A 15,093-nucleotide genomic window follows, 5' to 3' on the forward strand; every position below is an offset into this window, starting at 1 on the left:
GGTATTTTAGTTTCTAATATAAAATCATTACTTCAGATTTATCTACTGGCCCTTATAACCTTGCTGTTCCAAGAAATAATCACCTGCTGGCAGGATGGGAGCTCAATAACAGACTTCAAACCAGATTTCATCTTGTTTTATCTTGTTTCATCTCATTCACCTTGTGTTTAGGAAACAGAGTAGAGTTATGACACGTAGGATGTTTAAGAGAAACAGCCAATTCAATAGCTCATTCCCATGCTGGTATCATTCCACTGTTCAATAAACTACAGTCAGTGAACTAGCTCAGTTTTAGTTACACCTTTAATTGTGTATAAGTTATACACTTTATACACCTCTAAGAAGTGCTTCAAATTTGCTCAACAATAAGAATGCAGCTGACTAAAACAGACGTCTGATCCTCCAGCTTCCCCAGATCTTCTGTTTTCTTTATTATTCTACATTAACTTGTAGATAAATTAAGCATAACATGTCTAAAATTCCAGCTGTGTCGCAAAATGCTGCTGTAAGGCTAAATTTTTAAGTCCAAAGAGTTTCCATAATCTATGTGCAGTTATTTATGGAGGCAGCAGGAATGCTATTCTGACAACCTAATTAAACTTCCAATAATGTCAGCAGGAATCTGATTGCAAAATGGCTCATTTTATAAACATTACTACTTTTATGACTGACAAAAATATGCACCATCAGGTGCCAACTCCTTCACAAATACATATTTTGCAACTCGTACTGTAAATTGCTTGCAAGTACAAAACTCTAAGATGTTAAAGGTCTATGCTCAATCCATTAAAAAAATGGTCCAGTTCATAAAGAGATTTCATGGAATTTGCTCTTCTTCCAGTCTCGCATCCATGTAACTTCTCTGGTTTCAGAGGAGTTACTCCCAATATATACATAAATCTACATTTAAATCAAGCCAGTTCCTGTAGACAGTGCTGGATTTGGGATTACACAAGCATTTAGAACACAAGTGAAACACAGGACAAAGATAATTGGACCTTGCCTGTTTTAATACCAGAGAATGGTACCAATGTATGTACATTATACCAATGTATAGTCTGCATATAACATTGCACACGAAGCACAAATTTCTTCAGAATTCTCTTTTTAAGTTTGCTGTCCACTGTAAAAGTCTCTTTAAGTCTGCACGGGCCATTAAGTCCAGATTAAGTCTGAAAAAATTGTATTTCTCATTGGAAATGTTTAAAAAAACATACGTGATATCCCACTATTTAAAGCAATAATGAACTTTAAACTGAGCCACTTCCTCATGGTAGTGATTACTGTGTTGATAACCTTTACAGCTTTTCTCATTACAGTACAGGTTAAAGCAAAGAATTTAATGTTTCAGCTCACTCATGTATGACATGGATACATTTATACTAAGCTTAAGTATTGGGGAAAAACTATTCACTTGGTACTGATCAACTGTCCATACAAAGAGGAGAGAATTCTCAGTCACTCTACATAAATGTTACTTCTTATCCTTAGCAGGCAGACCTGACAGTCCTCAAAAATATAAGACATAGTTTTAAAAACTGCTTAAGGAGATGTGCCTTCTGGTTTTATTAAAATGGAAGGTAACATCAAATAAAAAGCAAAATTAAAGAAGAATAGGTAGAATGTTTTACTTTAGTCAAATCTTCAATGTAAATTATATTAAAAAACATGGTTTGGATCTTCAAGAACAGGAATATAATAATGTATTTTGTAACCCAGAAAAAAAAATCATGCAGGTGTTACAGTATTTGATCACTCTCTACATCCACTGGTTTGCCACATGAACTTAATGTTATTAAAGAGATAGAGAGATACCATAAATTCATACAAATAAGAGGATCTTCTGGCATCAGTCATACTTGTACTGTAGATCAAGCAAAACTTCTTTGGCAACTGAAGTAGGCCCATTTTGGATTCCAATGCAAAGGACTGTTAGGAGCCCATGTTAGCCACTCATCTCAGAAAATTCCAACTCCTACAGATCTAGTCTGGGCTACTTCTGTCACAAGAAAGCAACATTGGAAGTGGTATTAGAGGTGCAAATGCAAAACGCTGAAATTATTCATTCCTTGTGGTGCCTGTTCCAGGAAAAAAAGTCCAAACTCTCTCCTCTATTCACTGTTTAATCTAGGTAACATTTAGACTCGTATGTAAAGTATCTTGACAGATGGGAATGCATACATGCACACTTTCAATTTAAATAAAGAAATCTGTGTGGAGAATGGCAATTTAAAGTTAACATGACTCGAAGATACTCCTATAATAAAGTTTAAAGATTTAGTAAACTGGGACATTACAAATCCAAAAAAGCATTTCTAGATTTTTCATCTTCCCTTTTTCAACAAAGACTGACAGAATATACATATACAGGTTGACATTTTGATTTATCCAAAACAATTTTCACTTTGCTCAGTTTGCAAGTCCTAATGACTAAAATGTAGTATCATTCACAACAAAATATTGTCAGTAAGTGAAACAATAAGCAAAGAAAACCAAAATTAAGCTCAGAAGCCAAGTGGTTTAGGAAGCCTGGTAACATCTATGTGTGCATCAGTGTGTCTATGAATTTTTTTTTTTACATTTTATATATAGACACACACACACATACACACACACGTGCGCAGACACGCACACGCACACACTCACGTTTGTCACCTGCAGTGAAGATCAATCTATTTTCTAATAAGGAACAAAACACATTATTTAAAAATGTGGCTAATTTAACAAAACAGAGAAGAAACTGCTGCTATCAAAATATACAATTTGGATTGCAGACTAGAAGGCTAACAACATTAAAAAAATAGTTTTAAGCAAAACCCCTTTGCTTCTGAATAACAACAGGTATCAACCTGCCATAGCATGAAGCATCCAAACAAGATTTTATAAAAAGTTTAAAGTGTGACCCTTCTTCATTTGTAAAGTTCTTGACAAATCACATAGTGCCAGCTCTGGTCTCCGAAGTGGAGCCCCTTTCACTTTTCTCAATCCAAACTTCAGGAAGTAAATGGCAGCTGAAGGATTCAGAATCTCAAGTGAGATTTGTGCTTTACCATATACCTGAAAAAAAATTAATAGAAGACAACATTACTATTCTTCTGGTATCTATGGAAATTTTACTCTCAGGAATAATAAGCACAGACTTTGTTAGAACCAAATTTTTAAAGCATTATCAAGTTCCTGAAGACATGCAACATCTTAGATGCCATATAGCTCTGTGTGTATATATATATGTATGTATGTATGTATATATATATATATGTATGTATGTATAGGCACAGTATTTTTCCCAATAAAAGATGGTTAGCTAAAAGCTTTACTTTGAAGAAAATTCATATTTTCCAAGGCATCACATGACTTCTAAACACAGGGAGACTGTTAAAGATAAATAGTTCATTCTGGGAATTCAGATACATAGATAGTTCAATTGAAACTTAAATAAGAAGCCATAGAGAGTTTGATGCTTGGAATTATTTTGACAATTCCCATAGCATTTTTCTTTTTGAAGTTCATTCAATCGTTCAAGTAGTTTGCTGTGCAATCAACATGAAAAGATTAAACATTCATGAAATGCATGGGCTTCTCCCTTCCCACAATATTTTTGTACAGCTTCATGATAAGAAAGTTTCTTCCCTACAACATGAAAAAGGTATTGCAGTGAACTTCCCATTCAGAAAGGCTTCTGAATCACAGAGAAGCAGAATCAGAAGCAGTGCTGTTCTTCACAGAGCTGATGGTGCTCCTATGTACTTTACTTCTCAGGAACGGCAAAGCTAAGGATTTGGGAAGCCCCTAAGATACAGAACAATCACTAACCCAAAGCTCATTATGAGCTCCTCAAATCAGGTTTTGGGGTTTTTTTGTTGATTTTGTTTGTTTGTTGTGGGTTTGTTTTTTTTTTACTTCCTTTTCTACACAGTGCTGTGGACTCAGAGGCATCAGGATAACATAAATTATTTGTGGCTCTTTATCTTAAAGTAGTTTCTCACCTCCTCTAAAGTGTCACCTATAGAAGGAGACAAAGAAAGCTGGTGGGAAGCAAAGGAAAACTACACCATCTAGCTTGGTCTCCATTTCTTCTGCCTAACAGGTTGTGGTGAATGACAGTACTAATGATTAATGCTAATTACCCTTCCTTTAAAATCCATGCAAATTGCACTTTGGAGATTATTACTTACAGTTTATAATAAAATACAATGGCATACATGAGGGAAAATCTAAACAAGCCATATTTTCAAGCTAAAACATTTATCAGATGTCCAAGTCGTATATACAATTCCCTTATTGAGGTAACTTTGCATTGCCTCAAACATCACAAACAAATGAGCACAGAGGTTTTCCAGCAGGAAACACACCTGTCCAAAGTCTCCCAGAAGCGCAGGAACACCGGCCTGTCCAGGTGTCTTTTGTGGTAGCTCAGTTCTAACACTGTTACATCCCATTTCTGTACATTTGGGTCCAGGCGCACTTCATCGTATTTGAGATGAAAAGCTTTAACTACAGGAAACAGGAAAATATGTAAGTGTGAAAATATTATGACTATATATATAGCTATATATATTAATATGTATATAACTATATGTTAATATATTTAATTATTAGTCACAAAGAACTCCCACCGCTCTTTTTTTTCAGAATAGGGCCCGAGAACGAAATTAATGATCCCATCTCTCAAGAAAATAAATTAGTTAATAAAGGGCACTGAGCTAAATACAGCAGCTGGTGGCTACTATCAGGCCCTCCTGCTATTACAAGTTTAAGTGAAAGAGCAGCCCCTGGTTTTCAACGCATAGATCCCAGTGGAATAGCAGAAACTCACTGCAAACTCAAGCTCATTTTCTTTGAGAAACAAGTATGTTCTTTCTGAAGATCTTTGACCTGTCCAAAAATCTTTAAAAAAGCATTTCTGAGACCACTGAGAAGGAAGCCTGGCTATTTCCTGCAAGCCTGTGTAGAAGACTGATAGCAGACTGCCAGTGCAACTCCCAAATGCTACATTAAACATTCTGAGAAATTTGTCAAGTTTCCCCTGATCTAATACTCTGTTAAAAATGGTAAAGTATTAACAGTTATTTTCTCCTGGGAAGTACTGTCAAATGTTAAATATGTAAAGCCTAAGCATTAACACATTGATATTAAAATCTTCGTGTGATTCTTCTCGATTTCCTCAGTCAAATCATAATTTTGATGTGATCCAGTGCAAAGTATTTCAGTCTTGTACAAATTTTTATCTGATGAACCGGTTTGTTGCCTTTTATATTTTGGCCACTATTGGAGAAGTAAAGCAGAAACATTTGATCAGGCTTGTGAAACTAGTTATTTTTCATGCTGTGATCAGCTCTCCTTGCTTCCACAAAATCCACCTAGTTGGAGCCAAATGGCTAAAACAAATAAATAAATAATAAAATTAGTACTCTTTGCCAGATATAGGTCCATCTATGGAATGATCTATCTAGGAGCTTTCTAGGAGACTGGTACCTGAAATTAGCTTTTTTTTTGTCAGTTAAAGAACTAACTATATTAAAGAAGTGGTCATCTTGCTTGTACCACTGCCAGATATATTTTCAAGCTTTGCAAATGAAAAATAAGAATACATATACATTATTTTTGCCATATAATGTTACACTTTAAAAAATAAGGCCAGAGAAAGAAAATCAATATATACCAGAGCTATGCATTTACAGAAAACTTAATCAACACCTGACAGAGCCTCTGCATTAAGGCTAAATAATACTGAGAGAAGATAATCCACTTCTGAAACAGAAACAAATGGATGTTGAAGCACATTAATGTGCTCTAGCAGCAAGGCATTTAAAATGGTATTCAGAATGAAATTTTTGTTCATTAAAATGACATAATTCAAAATTCCATCTGAAACATTCACTTGCAGATGCAAAAATCAGCTTGTTTGTTATGTGAATGCTAAACACTAGTAAAGAAAATTAAGAACAGCTTCAGAGACTCAACTAACAAAATGCTACATGGTATAGCAACTGAACAAATTAAACTGGTTTGACTGGCTCTAGGCCAATGCAAATTTTATTGAGGATTTTTTTTATGGTAAGCTGCCCACTTACTGAAAAAAAAAAAGAAAAAAGAAAAAAAGAAAAAAAAAAAGACAGTGATAATTCTTGAATATTTGTTAATCACTATAGATCCTGTGGCTTATATTAAGAAATGCAAACTGTAGATAAAACAATGAACTATTGGAGATCCCAGAAATCATGTTTATGATGACTACTGAAGACTATAAACATGGGCAAAGTGACAGCTTCAGCAGAAGATAAACACAGACAACCAGACAGGCATTTCCCATCAGCTTCTAGCATGCAACTAGAGGTTGTTCAGCCTGGAGAAGAGAACACTGGGGAGGTGTTAAAGCAGCCTTCCAGTACCTGAAGGGGCTGCAGAAAAGCTGGGGAGGGATTTTTTACATGTGCAGGCAGTAATAGGGTGAGAAGAAACTCAAACTGAAAGAGGACAGGTTTAGATTAGATACTGGGAAGGAATTCTTTAGCCTGAGGGTGGTGAGATGCTGGAATAGGCTGCCCAAAGAAGCTGTGGATGCCCCCTTTCCAGCAATGTCCAAGGCCAGGCTGGATGGGGCTCAGAGCAACCTGGTCTACTAAGGGATGTCCCTGTCCTTGGCAAGGAGACTGGAATAGGTGAATTAGGTATCCCTTTCAAGCCAAACCATTCTGTGATTCTATGATAACTACCAGGTAGACCTTAAATATATGATAGCATTTTTCTTGGTTTTGCTTTTCACAATTTGTTTTCTCTACATCTTCATTTTGCAATATTGTTTCTTCTTTCTTTAGCCACTTTTTGCTAAAATCTCTCCTGTGGTGTTGGGATTTTTTTCAGTCTGTAATATACATTGTCATTTCACCTTTGTTTAGAAGCTTAGAAACTAAATTTATACAGCAGCTACTTCTGAATCTCTTGCAAAGATGACAGCTGAGATTTCTGTGAGCTTCCACAGGTCAGAACATACGAATTGCAGAGGGATCATTAGTACTTGCCCTACAGATGAAGACCTAAGTTCCTGTCTTCTCAACCACCTGAATCCAACAGCATCCTGCAATACTTTGCCATAAGCAAAGTATAAACACTCCCAAAAATCCACAAACAGAAGAGCAAACCCCAAAAGGCTTAAAACCAAAACATAACAAAAAAAACCACCTTACTTTTTGCAAAGATATCAACAGGTGATCCATCAGGCAAGAGCCAAGGCCAGCCTTTGAACTGCCAAGCAGGACCCTGTACAAACACTGCCACCACACGATCCCTACGGACACAGAAGAGGAGGGACAGACTGATGGCCCTGAATATCTGAATTACACATTTTCTTAATCAGGCAAAATACCTTAGCATAGTTTCTTATTTTATTAACAAAACCAGCACATTTAACAACCAGACCTCCAGCATAACTGCTTCTTCCCTTAAGCAAAAAACAATCAACAAAAAAGGTTATTTTTCTGGACATTTTGCTCTGTCCAGAATGCAGATCAGTTTCTCATGGTACACTTACAAGAAGCCAAACATCCTTTACTTCTGTTCATTATTCCTTTATTTTTAAAAACTGAGAGGTATCTATCTATTTATTCTGAATATGGTTAAATTCTATTCTAAAAATTTAGTGTAAGAGACAGATTTCTGCCTTCAGTTGCAAAGTGCATAATTTATTGTAAGGGTATGCAACATTACCTGTAGTCTAAGAAAATAAATTTGTGATTAAGATAAAGCTTTTACATCAATAACATTTTTTCAAAAATCAACCTTTGAGAACAAATGTCCTCCCACATATGGTCTTTTTCTCAAACATTTACATCATCCAAGCACAGTATCTATCTACAGTATCAACAAATAATTGCCTCCTTAACCCGATCCCCAAATATAATTCATCATGAAGTCTACAAATTCCCAAATGGAAATGAATAATCAAGACAAACTTTGGGGCTTTTTGGTTTTGAGGAGACAGACTAAAACTTTGTCACCTAAAATTGTGTTAAATGTTTTATAATAGCTAACAGAGAAAACCAGGGGCAACAAGCTAAGTTCTAAATACCAATACCTGATTCTCCCTTGAATAAAGTCAATCTTAAAAAACCCACACCACTTCATCTCTTTGGTCAGAAACACTTCAGGAACTATTTTAGACAGTTCTTAAAGGTATGATCATTAAACACTTTAATGGCTATTTGATATTTAGAATTTCAAACACACATATTTTTAATCAGTTTATGTTTTCAATACAGAAGACATTAATTTAGCAACAGGACCTTTCCAAAGTATTCCACTCCATTCCCCCGTCTACTTTGGAAGTAATAAATCCACCAAAAAAATGTTGTGTGTGTCTTTAATTCCCAAACTTGTGAGGAGGAAGATGTAAAAATGTTGCCTAATTTGTTACATCAAGTAACAAAAGTTTTTTTTCTCTAGAATGTTCCTCCTCCAATTATGTTTTCATCAGACTGGAGAATGGGCTACAGACAACACATTCCACAGCTTCTTCTTGAAAGCTGCCTTTTATTACCCTTCTCCAACTGGAGCTCTCCTTTCTAAGCTTCCATCACTGAACCCAACCCAATGAATTCTATTTACTACCAAAACCACTGGTGTTTTCTTTCTGTCTTTATAAACAATTAAAAATAAGTTAGCATGTTAGATACTGAAGGCCTGCAAACACATATTTCAAATAAATCTCATGCAGAAAACAGACAAGCAAGAATAATCTTCCTCTCATGTTTCAGTCACTTGAGCACTACAGTATCACAAACAGGTAAACCCATATGAAAATTTGTATTTTAATTTCTGGAACATTCCAGGCAAATATTAAAAATAGTTGTGCTGTTCACGTTAAAATGTAGTGCTGGATTTATTATGAAAATTCCTCAAAGAGAGTTAGCATCGTATTCTTTTCACTTGAAGCCTCCCTATACAGTTAAAAATCAACTCCATTCTTTAATCACTAACTTCCTGAGTAATTTAGTACATTTTTATTGGACCATTAGAAATTCTGCATTGTCCTGATTAAGCAATTTTGCAAGGGGAAAAAAATCTCTTTTACCAGTCTTGTGGCATAAGTTTCAGAGGTTGGTCTACTACTCGGTAAGGTACAGTAACGCTGACTGTGGTTCCCCCAGGCTGTATCTGGTCCTTCCTTCTCTGTATTAGAGTTTCATTTTCTCGTTGACAGCCTTGTTTCTTCTTTTCATCTGATGGTACAAACCTTGGGGAATAAAGAAGCATTCACCAGAGATATGTTTATTTGAAACAACCAGCAGTAAAAGGAATAATTTTATCAGAACTTGGCATTACTGGCAACAGTCACCGAAGCCGACTCATTTTCACCATGCCAAGCCTCCATCACTTCTCATTCAGAACAGCAGAACCCTCAAGAATAATATTTCACAAGTCCTTGCAATATTTATTTATTCCTTGCAATAAAAACTACTTGAAGGTCCTCTGCCCCTCAAACTGACAGCCAGACCTGTTCTTACATGTTTGGGGCATTCCTTGCCTACCTTACCCAATACATTGGCAAGTGAGGAACCAGATCCCAGCTTGCTGAACGGCTGCAGCTCACTGATTTCAGTGATCAGGGGCAACATGGGGAAGCCAGGGCAGCAAAAAATAATTGCTTCATGGAGCAAACTTTACCTCTCTTGCTCTTGGAGCCATGAGAATTGTTTTCTCAAAAAAGTCAGTAGTTTTGGTCAAAAAGGTTTTTGAGTGAGGTTTTATTTCTCTGGATGATGGTGTTTTCACATTATCAAGGATTCAGATGGTTGCTATGATATACAGTGTTTGCTTTTTTCTAAATAGCTTCTCCAATTAAGTGCTTATAAAATAAGGGTAATATAATCCTCATGTCTCATGCAATCAACATATGACAAAAATACTTAAGATGTGCCCCCCACGCAAGCAATTACTGATATTTGTTTTTCCAGCTCCTTGCTTTAAAAAAAGAAAAAAGAAAAAAAACCCCCACAATCCAAAAAAACCAAAGAAAAAGCGATTCTATTCAAGAATCTCTTCTTTATGGCAATAATAAAATAAAATACACTGAACTTTATTCCCAAAACTGGCATCAAGTGAGCAGTGTAAGAATTTTATCTGATAAATTCTCAATGGATTTAGTCAAAAGAAGAGATAACAAAGCCATGCATTTTATAGAATGCAAACTTTGTGACAGAAAGTTAAGCTGTGACCAGTACCAGGCCAGCAAAAGAGCAGAACTCAGATCCATGGTCTCTTAGTATTCTATTCAGAACCACACAGCTGCACTGCTAACATGATTTACTGCTGACTTTTCATTTCCAAAAATTCTGATAAAGAGAAACATTATGTTCCACTTAACTGCAAAAGTTATCAGGAGTATCAGTGATGCATTTTAAAAGCAGTACTCCATGTAATTGCTAAGATTTCTATTCATTATAATACAGATGGTGGCTTTTAAAAGTTTACTACAAGTACGTTGCTTGCAACATTTCTGTTTGTTCTCTTCAACTCATTTCTATTTGAACACTAAAAGCCAACTGGAATGTGCTTGAACAGGCAGCCTGCACTTCCTCCTGCTGAAAAAATAGGAAAATGGAATGAAAAGTAAAATATGAGGAATGTTACATTATTCAACCTGAAAATACTAGTTTTTGCTAATGTCCTGCATCCAATAATAAAACAGCATTTGGGGGAAAAAACCTTATTAACCATGCTTTAAGGCAGCTTGTTGAAATTGTCAATAAACCTTCAAGCAAAACTACTTATTTTCCTAACATATATAAATAGATTAAGCCCCCTTATTTGCTTTGTTATTAACAGTGTTTCAAAAAGAGAAAGGTACACTTTCTGAAGTTTGCCTCCAGATACACACTGGAAAATTAATCAAAACAACAACAAAAAACAGCCAACAACCACAAAGAAAGCCAAAAAAAAACAACCCCACCACAAATGCCCATGAATTCTGTCCAATACAGTTGACTAGTATTGCAAATACAGAAAACAGCATTGCAGATGTTAAATGACAAGTCACAGATTTAATTATTATATTCTTTCTAGGAAAACAACACTAAAGAAAATAGACAAAAAAATCTACAGAGGATACACCGAGAAGGGTATATTAAGACAATAATTTCTCCAATAACTGAAGTAATAATAAGCCAGCTAATTTTTGCACATATTTTACCTACCACACCCAACTGACACATACAAGTGCATGCTACACACAGAAGCATTCAACACAGTTCTACTGTGGAAAAAGCTACCCCAAGTGCCATCAGAATGAAGTCTTTCTAGCCAAGTTGGTAATTTCAAAACTCAAAGTGAGGTGCAACTTTAATCATGAGCATACCTAATGGCCTCTCCTGCCAACGTGTCACAGGTTTTGCTTTGCAAATACTAACTGACAGGAAAACTGTTTTATAACTTAAAATGAGGATTTGCTCGGTGCTCTTGAACTTAAGAAAAACCATTCTTGAATCTCTCCTCACTCATCAGAACTAAGGAATCTGGGTTGGAGAGATGGAAATGAAATGTGGTGGGTTCTATTTTAATAATTTTAAAACTGAAAAAAAACACCCCTCCCCCCTTCAGTCACCTTTTACCCCAGTGGAAAGTTCTATATGAAAAGCTAAGGATCACTTAGACTTGGGGAGAGAGAGCTTAAGAAGAATTTTGTTGTTTGTCACATATCATGCACTGAGTGAGACCAAACTACTACAGAATACGTAAATAAAAATGTCATACATACATTACAGTAATCAAATATTCATTGAAGAGCAATCTAAAAGGTCACTTTTTAAATTTAATTTGTAAATGTGAGGTAGGAAATAAATTTTAAATGTAAACAGGAAACCTAGCCACCCCTGCCAAACTAGAGAAACATGGACACTGAAGTAGCAATACTGGTGCTCTACAAAGAGCCTAACAACTTCACCTGAAATTGCCCTCAAATTTGGCTGAAACAGGCATTCACAACTCTTAACTCTAGCTTTGAATGTTTATGTGTTTAAGAATACATTTCAACACTCATTTATTGACAGTTTCTCTCCCTTTCAGCTAGAAACTGTTACAGCCATTAAGGTCCCGTTGGGCTGTGCCTCAGTTACATATTGTGCAGAAAATAGCTGCCATTTAATTGTAAAAACCTGAATGTTTCCCAAGGACAGAACATAAAATATCTTTTTATCTGAATTTTCTGAAGGGAAAAACCCAATGAGTAGGCTTACATGAAACAACAGAGAAGGCAACTCTCATAACAAAAGCACTGAAAGAAATTCTTATATATATGTACACACAGAGGAGAGGAATAAATGACAGCTTACAGACAGGTTACGAAATACAGGCTTGCATTTCTGGCAACCATTGATTAAGTAAGTATAATAAAAGCCATGTGCTTTTAATTAAGAATAACAGATACTATGGTGTGATTACAGATTATCATGTCTTTTAAGATGTGGTAGTGACAGGGTAAGCCAAGCTTAAGAAATCTTAGTATTTTAAAAAATGGCAACATTTTCATCATCTTTTTGGAATTATTTGCTACTACACTGTAGCTGGTGGCTTAACTACACATTTGTAGCTTTTAATCATCCAATATACTAGCAATGTGTTGTGAAACCTCACAGTGCAGGAGCTAACTATTTTTATTGCTTCTCCAGATTAGAATGCTCTAGTACAAAAAATAAAAATAAAACAAATCCATATCAATTTAAAATCCATTTTTATACCCCTACTAGGAAGCTAATATCACTCAATTCTCTTGCAAGTTAATTGCCAAAATCATTATCTGCATGAAAATAGGTGCACTCTCTCACTTCAGAAAGACAGCAGGTCCCTCTCCTAAGGTAGCAGTCAAGTGATTGAACAAGATCAAATTATGAGAGGCAATTGGCAAGATACTGAACTGGCAGAACTGTTCATGCCTCAGCTCTGAACTCGTATCAATTCCTAGCATTAATTTTAAAATGCTCTCACTGAGGTCAGGTCAGCACTTTCCAGCCCCCAACTCGGGCATATAAAAAATGTATGAGCAGAGAATAAGTAACTGAGACCACCTTAACACACATTTGGTTTTGTTCTGAACTAGAGACTTATTTTTACAACCCCCTGAACATTTTTGTTGCATTACAGAATCAAAAGCTTCATATACCTGTTTTTGCCAAAGAACTAAGGTTTTTTTGTTAATACATCATCCCTCAATTTTTCAAATAATTTGCTCAGCATCAAAGCTGGATAAATCTCAGCAAGTTGACTGGACCCATATGGTGAAGCATATCAGGAGTAAAAGCACCATCATAATAAAAATACATAATCATCACCTAATCATTTACATCTGTTGCATATTATTCCCACCCTGCTTTTGTTCCACTCAAAGCAGAAGCACTGCCTCTGAAAAGTCTGTCTTCAGATATTCTAGATCTTGTCCAGAAAGCCAGATTTTACGTATCACTAATATCCAGTGTTGCATTCAGATAATTAATGAGAATAAAATGTATTCCATGAAATATTTTTAAGAAGCTTCACAATACACCATAAAGTACTGTTGTTCTGATTTAAAATAAAATTAAACCTTTTCAGTATTTTATAAACTCTTCATTCTTATCTTAGACTTGGCTCCATTTTTTATCATCACATGCTTGACAGAACAGTGCTGCCTCACTTATCAGGCAGAGAAGAAAAAGTTGCCCTGTAAATAGTCCATGTGACACAAATATCACTGCTTCCATACCCTAACAATCATGGGGGCCTCATTCTCCCAGGTTTCTCTTACATTTCTTAACAGTCTCCCATGCAACAGTTCTTATACTTCCAACTCCAAAAATCCCTTCTCCTTGTGCCTTGTCATTGATCTCTGATTGGATAATACAAATAAGTAATCAGAAACACAAGGCATTCACATCTATCTGCATCTTTCTCAGCAGGGGTCAGGGAGGGAATATTAATATGGGTGCCTTTTTTCTATCAGGCCAATTTTCTCATTTGAAAATTGTGGCAGACACGTGTCTTCCAAATCTTTATCAAGTTTAGCTGAAAACAGGGAATGAGTTAAAGGTGGCAGTGACTTAAGAGGCAGAACACAGACGAGCCTTCTTTCCTTGGAAAACCATCACATGTCTATCAATCACACTCTACACCAAGGCTAGTTCTATAGTCTGCATATCTGAACAGTAAAAAAAACACTCTACAGCCATTCCTAAACAAACTACTTCAATAAATTTGAATGAAAAAATAATATGGGCCAGGTGGTGTATTTTCTAGAGCAGTGCTAGAACTGTCGTGGCTAAAGGAGTGTTTTGTTCTTATGAATTTTGCTAATGCACTTCTGATTCATGAACAGATCTTACTCCTTCACTTTGTCTATCATACTTGTAAACTACATCCGTGTCCTCTTTTGACCCCTTAAACTTGATTCTTTTCTGGATAATATTCTTTGTACTCTGAGAATCAGCCTCATCTTAAGGCAGATCTTGAGAATTTAAGGGTAGCTCTTTCAGGGGAGCTGAAAACAGTGCAAGCCTTCTGCCAAAGATTTCTTTAGACATACATTACTTTAGAGATGTTAGACATGCAGTCTTAACAGAACTGACCTGTTAAGAATGCAGCACAGAGGAAAGGGACCTGGGGGTGCTGGTGGATGGAAGGATGACCATGAGCCAGCAATGTGCCCTTGTGGCCAAGAAGGCCAATGGCACCCTGGGGTGCATTAGAAGAGGTGTGGTTAGTAGGTCAAGAGTGGTTCTCCTCCCTCTCTACTCTGGGCTGGTGAGGTTGCACCTGGAACACTGTGTCCAGTTCTGGGCAGTGAAGTTGTGGAGTCTCCTTCCCTGGAGACATTCAAAATCTGACTGGATGTGTTCCTGGGTGATCCTGCCCTGGCAGGGGGTTGCAATCAATGATCTTTCGAGGTCCCTTTCTAGCCCCCAACTTTCTGTTATTACACATAGGTGCTTTATTCCATTACAAACATTTCTGAACCAAAAGGTCACAAATTACATATATGTAAAACCAAAGGCTTGTAGTAGTGCAATTTTTTCTTAAGACAAGACCCCATAAACACAAGCAACATCCTTTGTCAACACAATTATATCA

General features: G+C 36.1%; 1 protein-coding gene across 1 annotated transcript in view; it reads right to left on the reverse strand.

Annotated features, from left to right (window-relative positions):
* Window positions 1-285: 285 nt before the first annotated feature.
* CDC73 (cell division cycle 73) overlaps window positions 286-15,093 on the reverse strand; it is a 104,917-nt gene continuing 90,109 nt past the window's right edge. The window contains exons 14-17 of the mRNA XM_071751073.1: window positions 9,071-9,232; window positions 7,188-7,288; window positions 4,353-4,494; window positions 286-3,057 (exon numbers count right to left, since the gene is read on the reverse strand). Of these exons, the coding sequence (XP_071607174.1) occupies window positions 3,021-3,057; window positions 4,353-4,494; window positions 7,188-7,288; window positions 9,071-9,232 (442 nt within the window). The 3' untranslated portion in view covers window positions 286-3,020. The remainder of the gene's footprint in view (window positions 3,058-4,352; window positions 4,495-7,187; window positions 7,289-9,070; window positions 9,233-15,093) is intronic.

This window comes from Heliangelus exortis, chromosome 8 (assembly GCF_036169615.1).
Source record: "Heliangelus exortis chromosome 8, bHelExo1.hap1, whole genome shotgun sequence".
Classification (NCBI taxonomy): Eukaryota; Metazoa; Chordata; class Aves; order Apodiformes; family Trochilidae; genus Heliangelus; species Heliangelus exortis.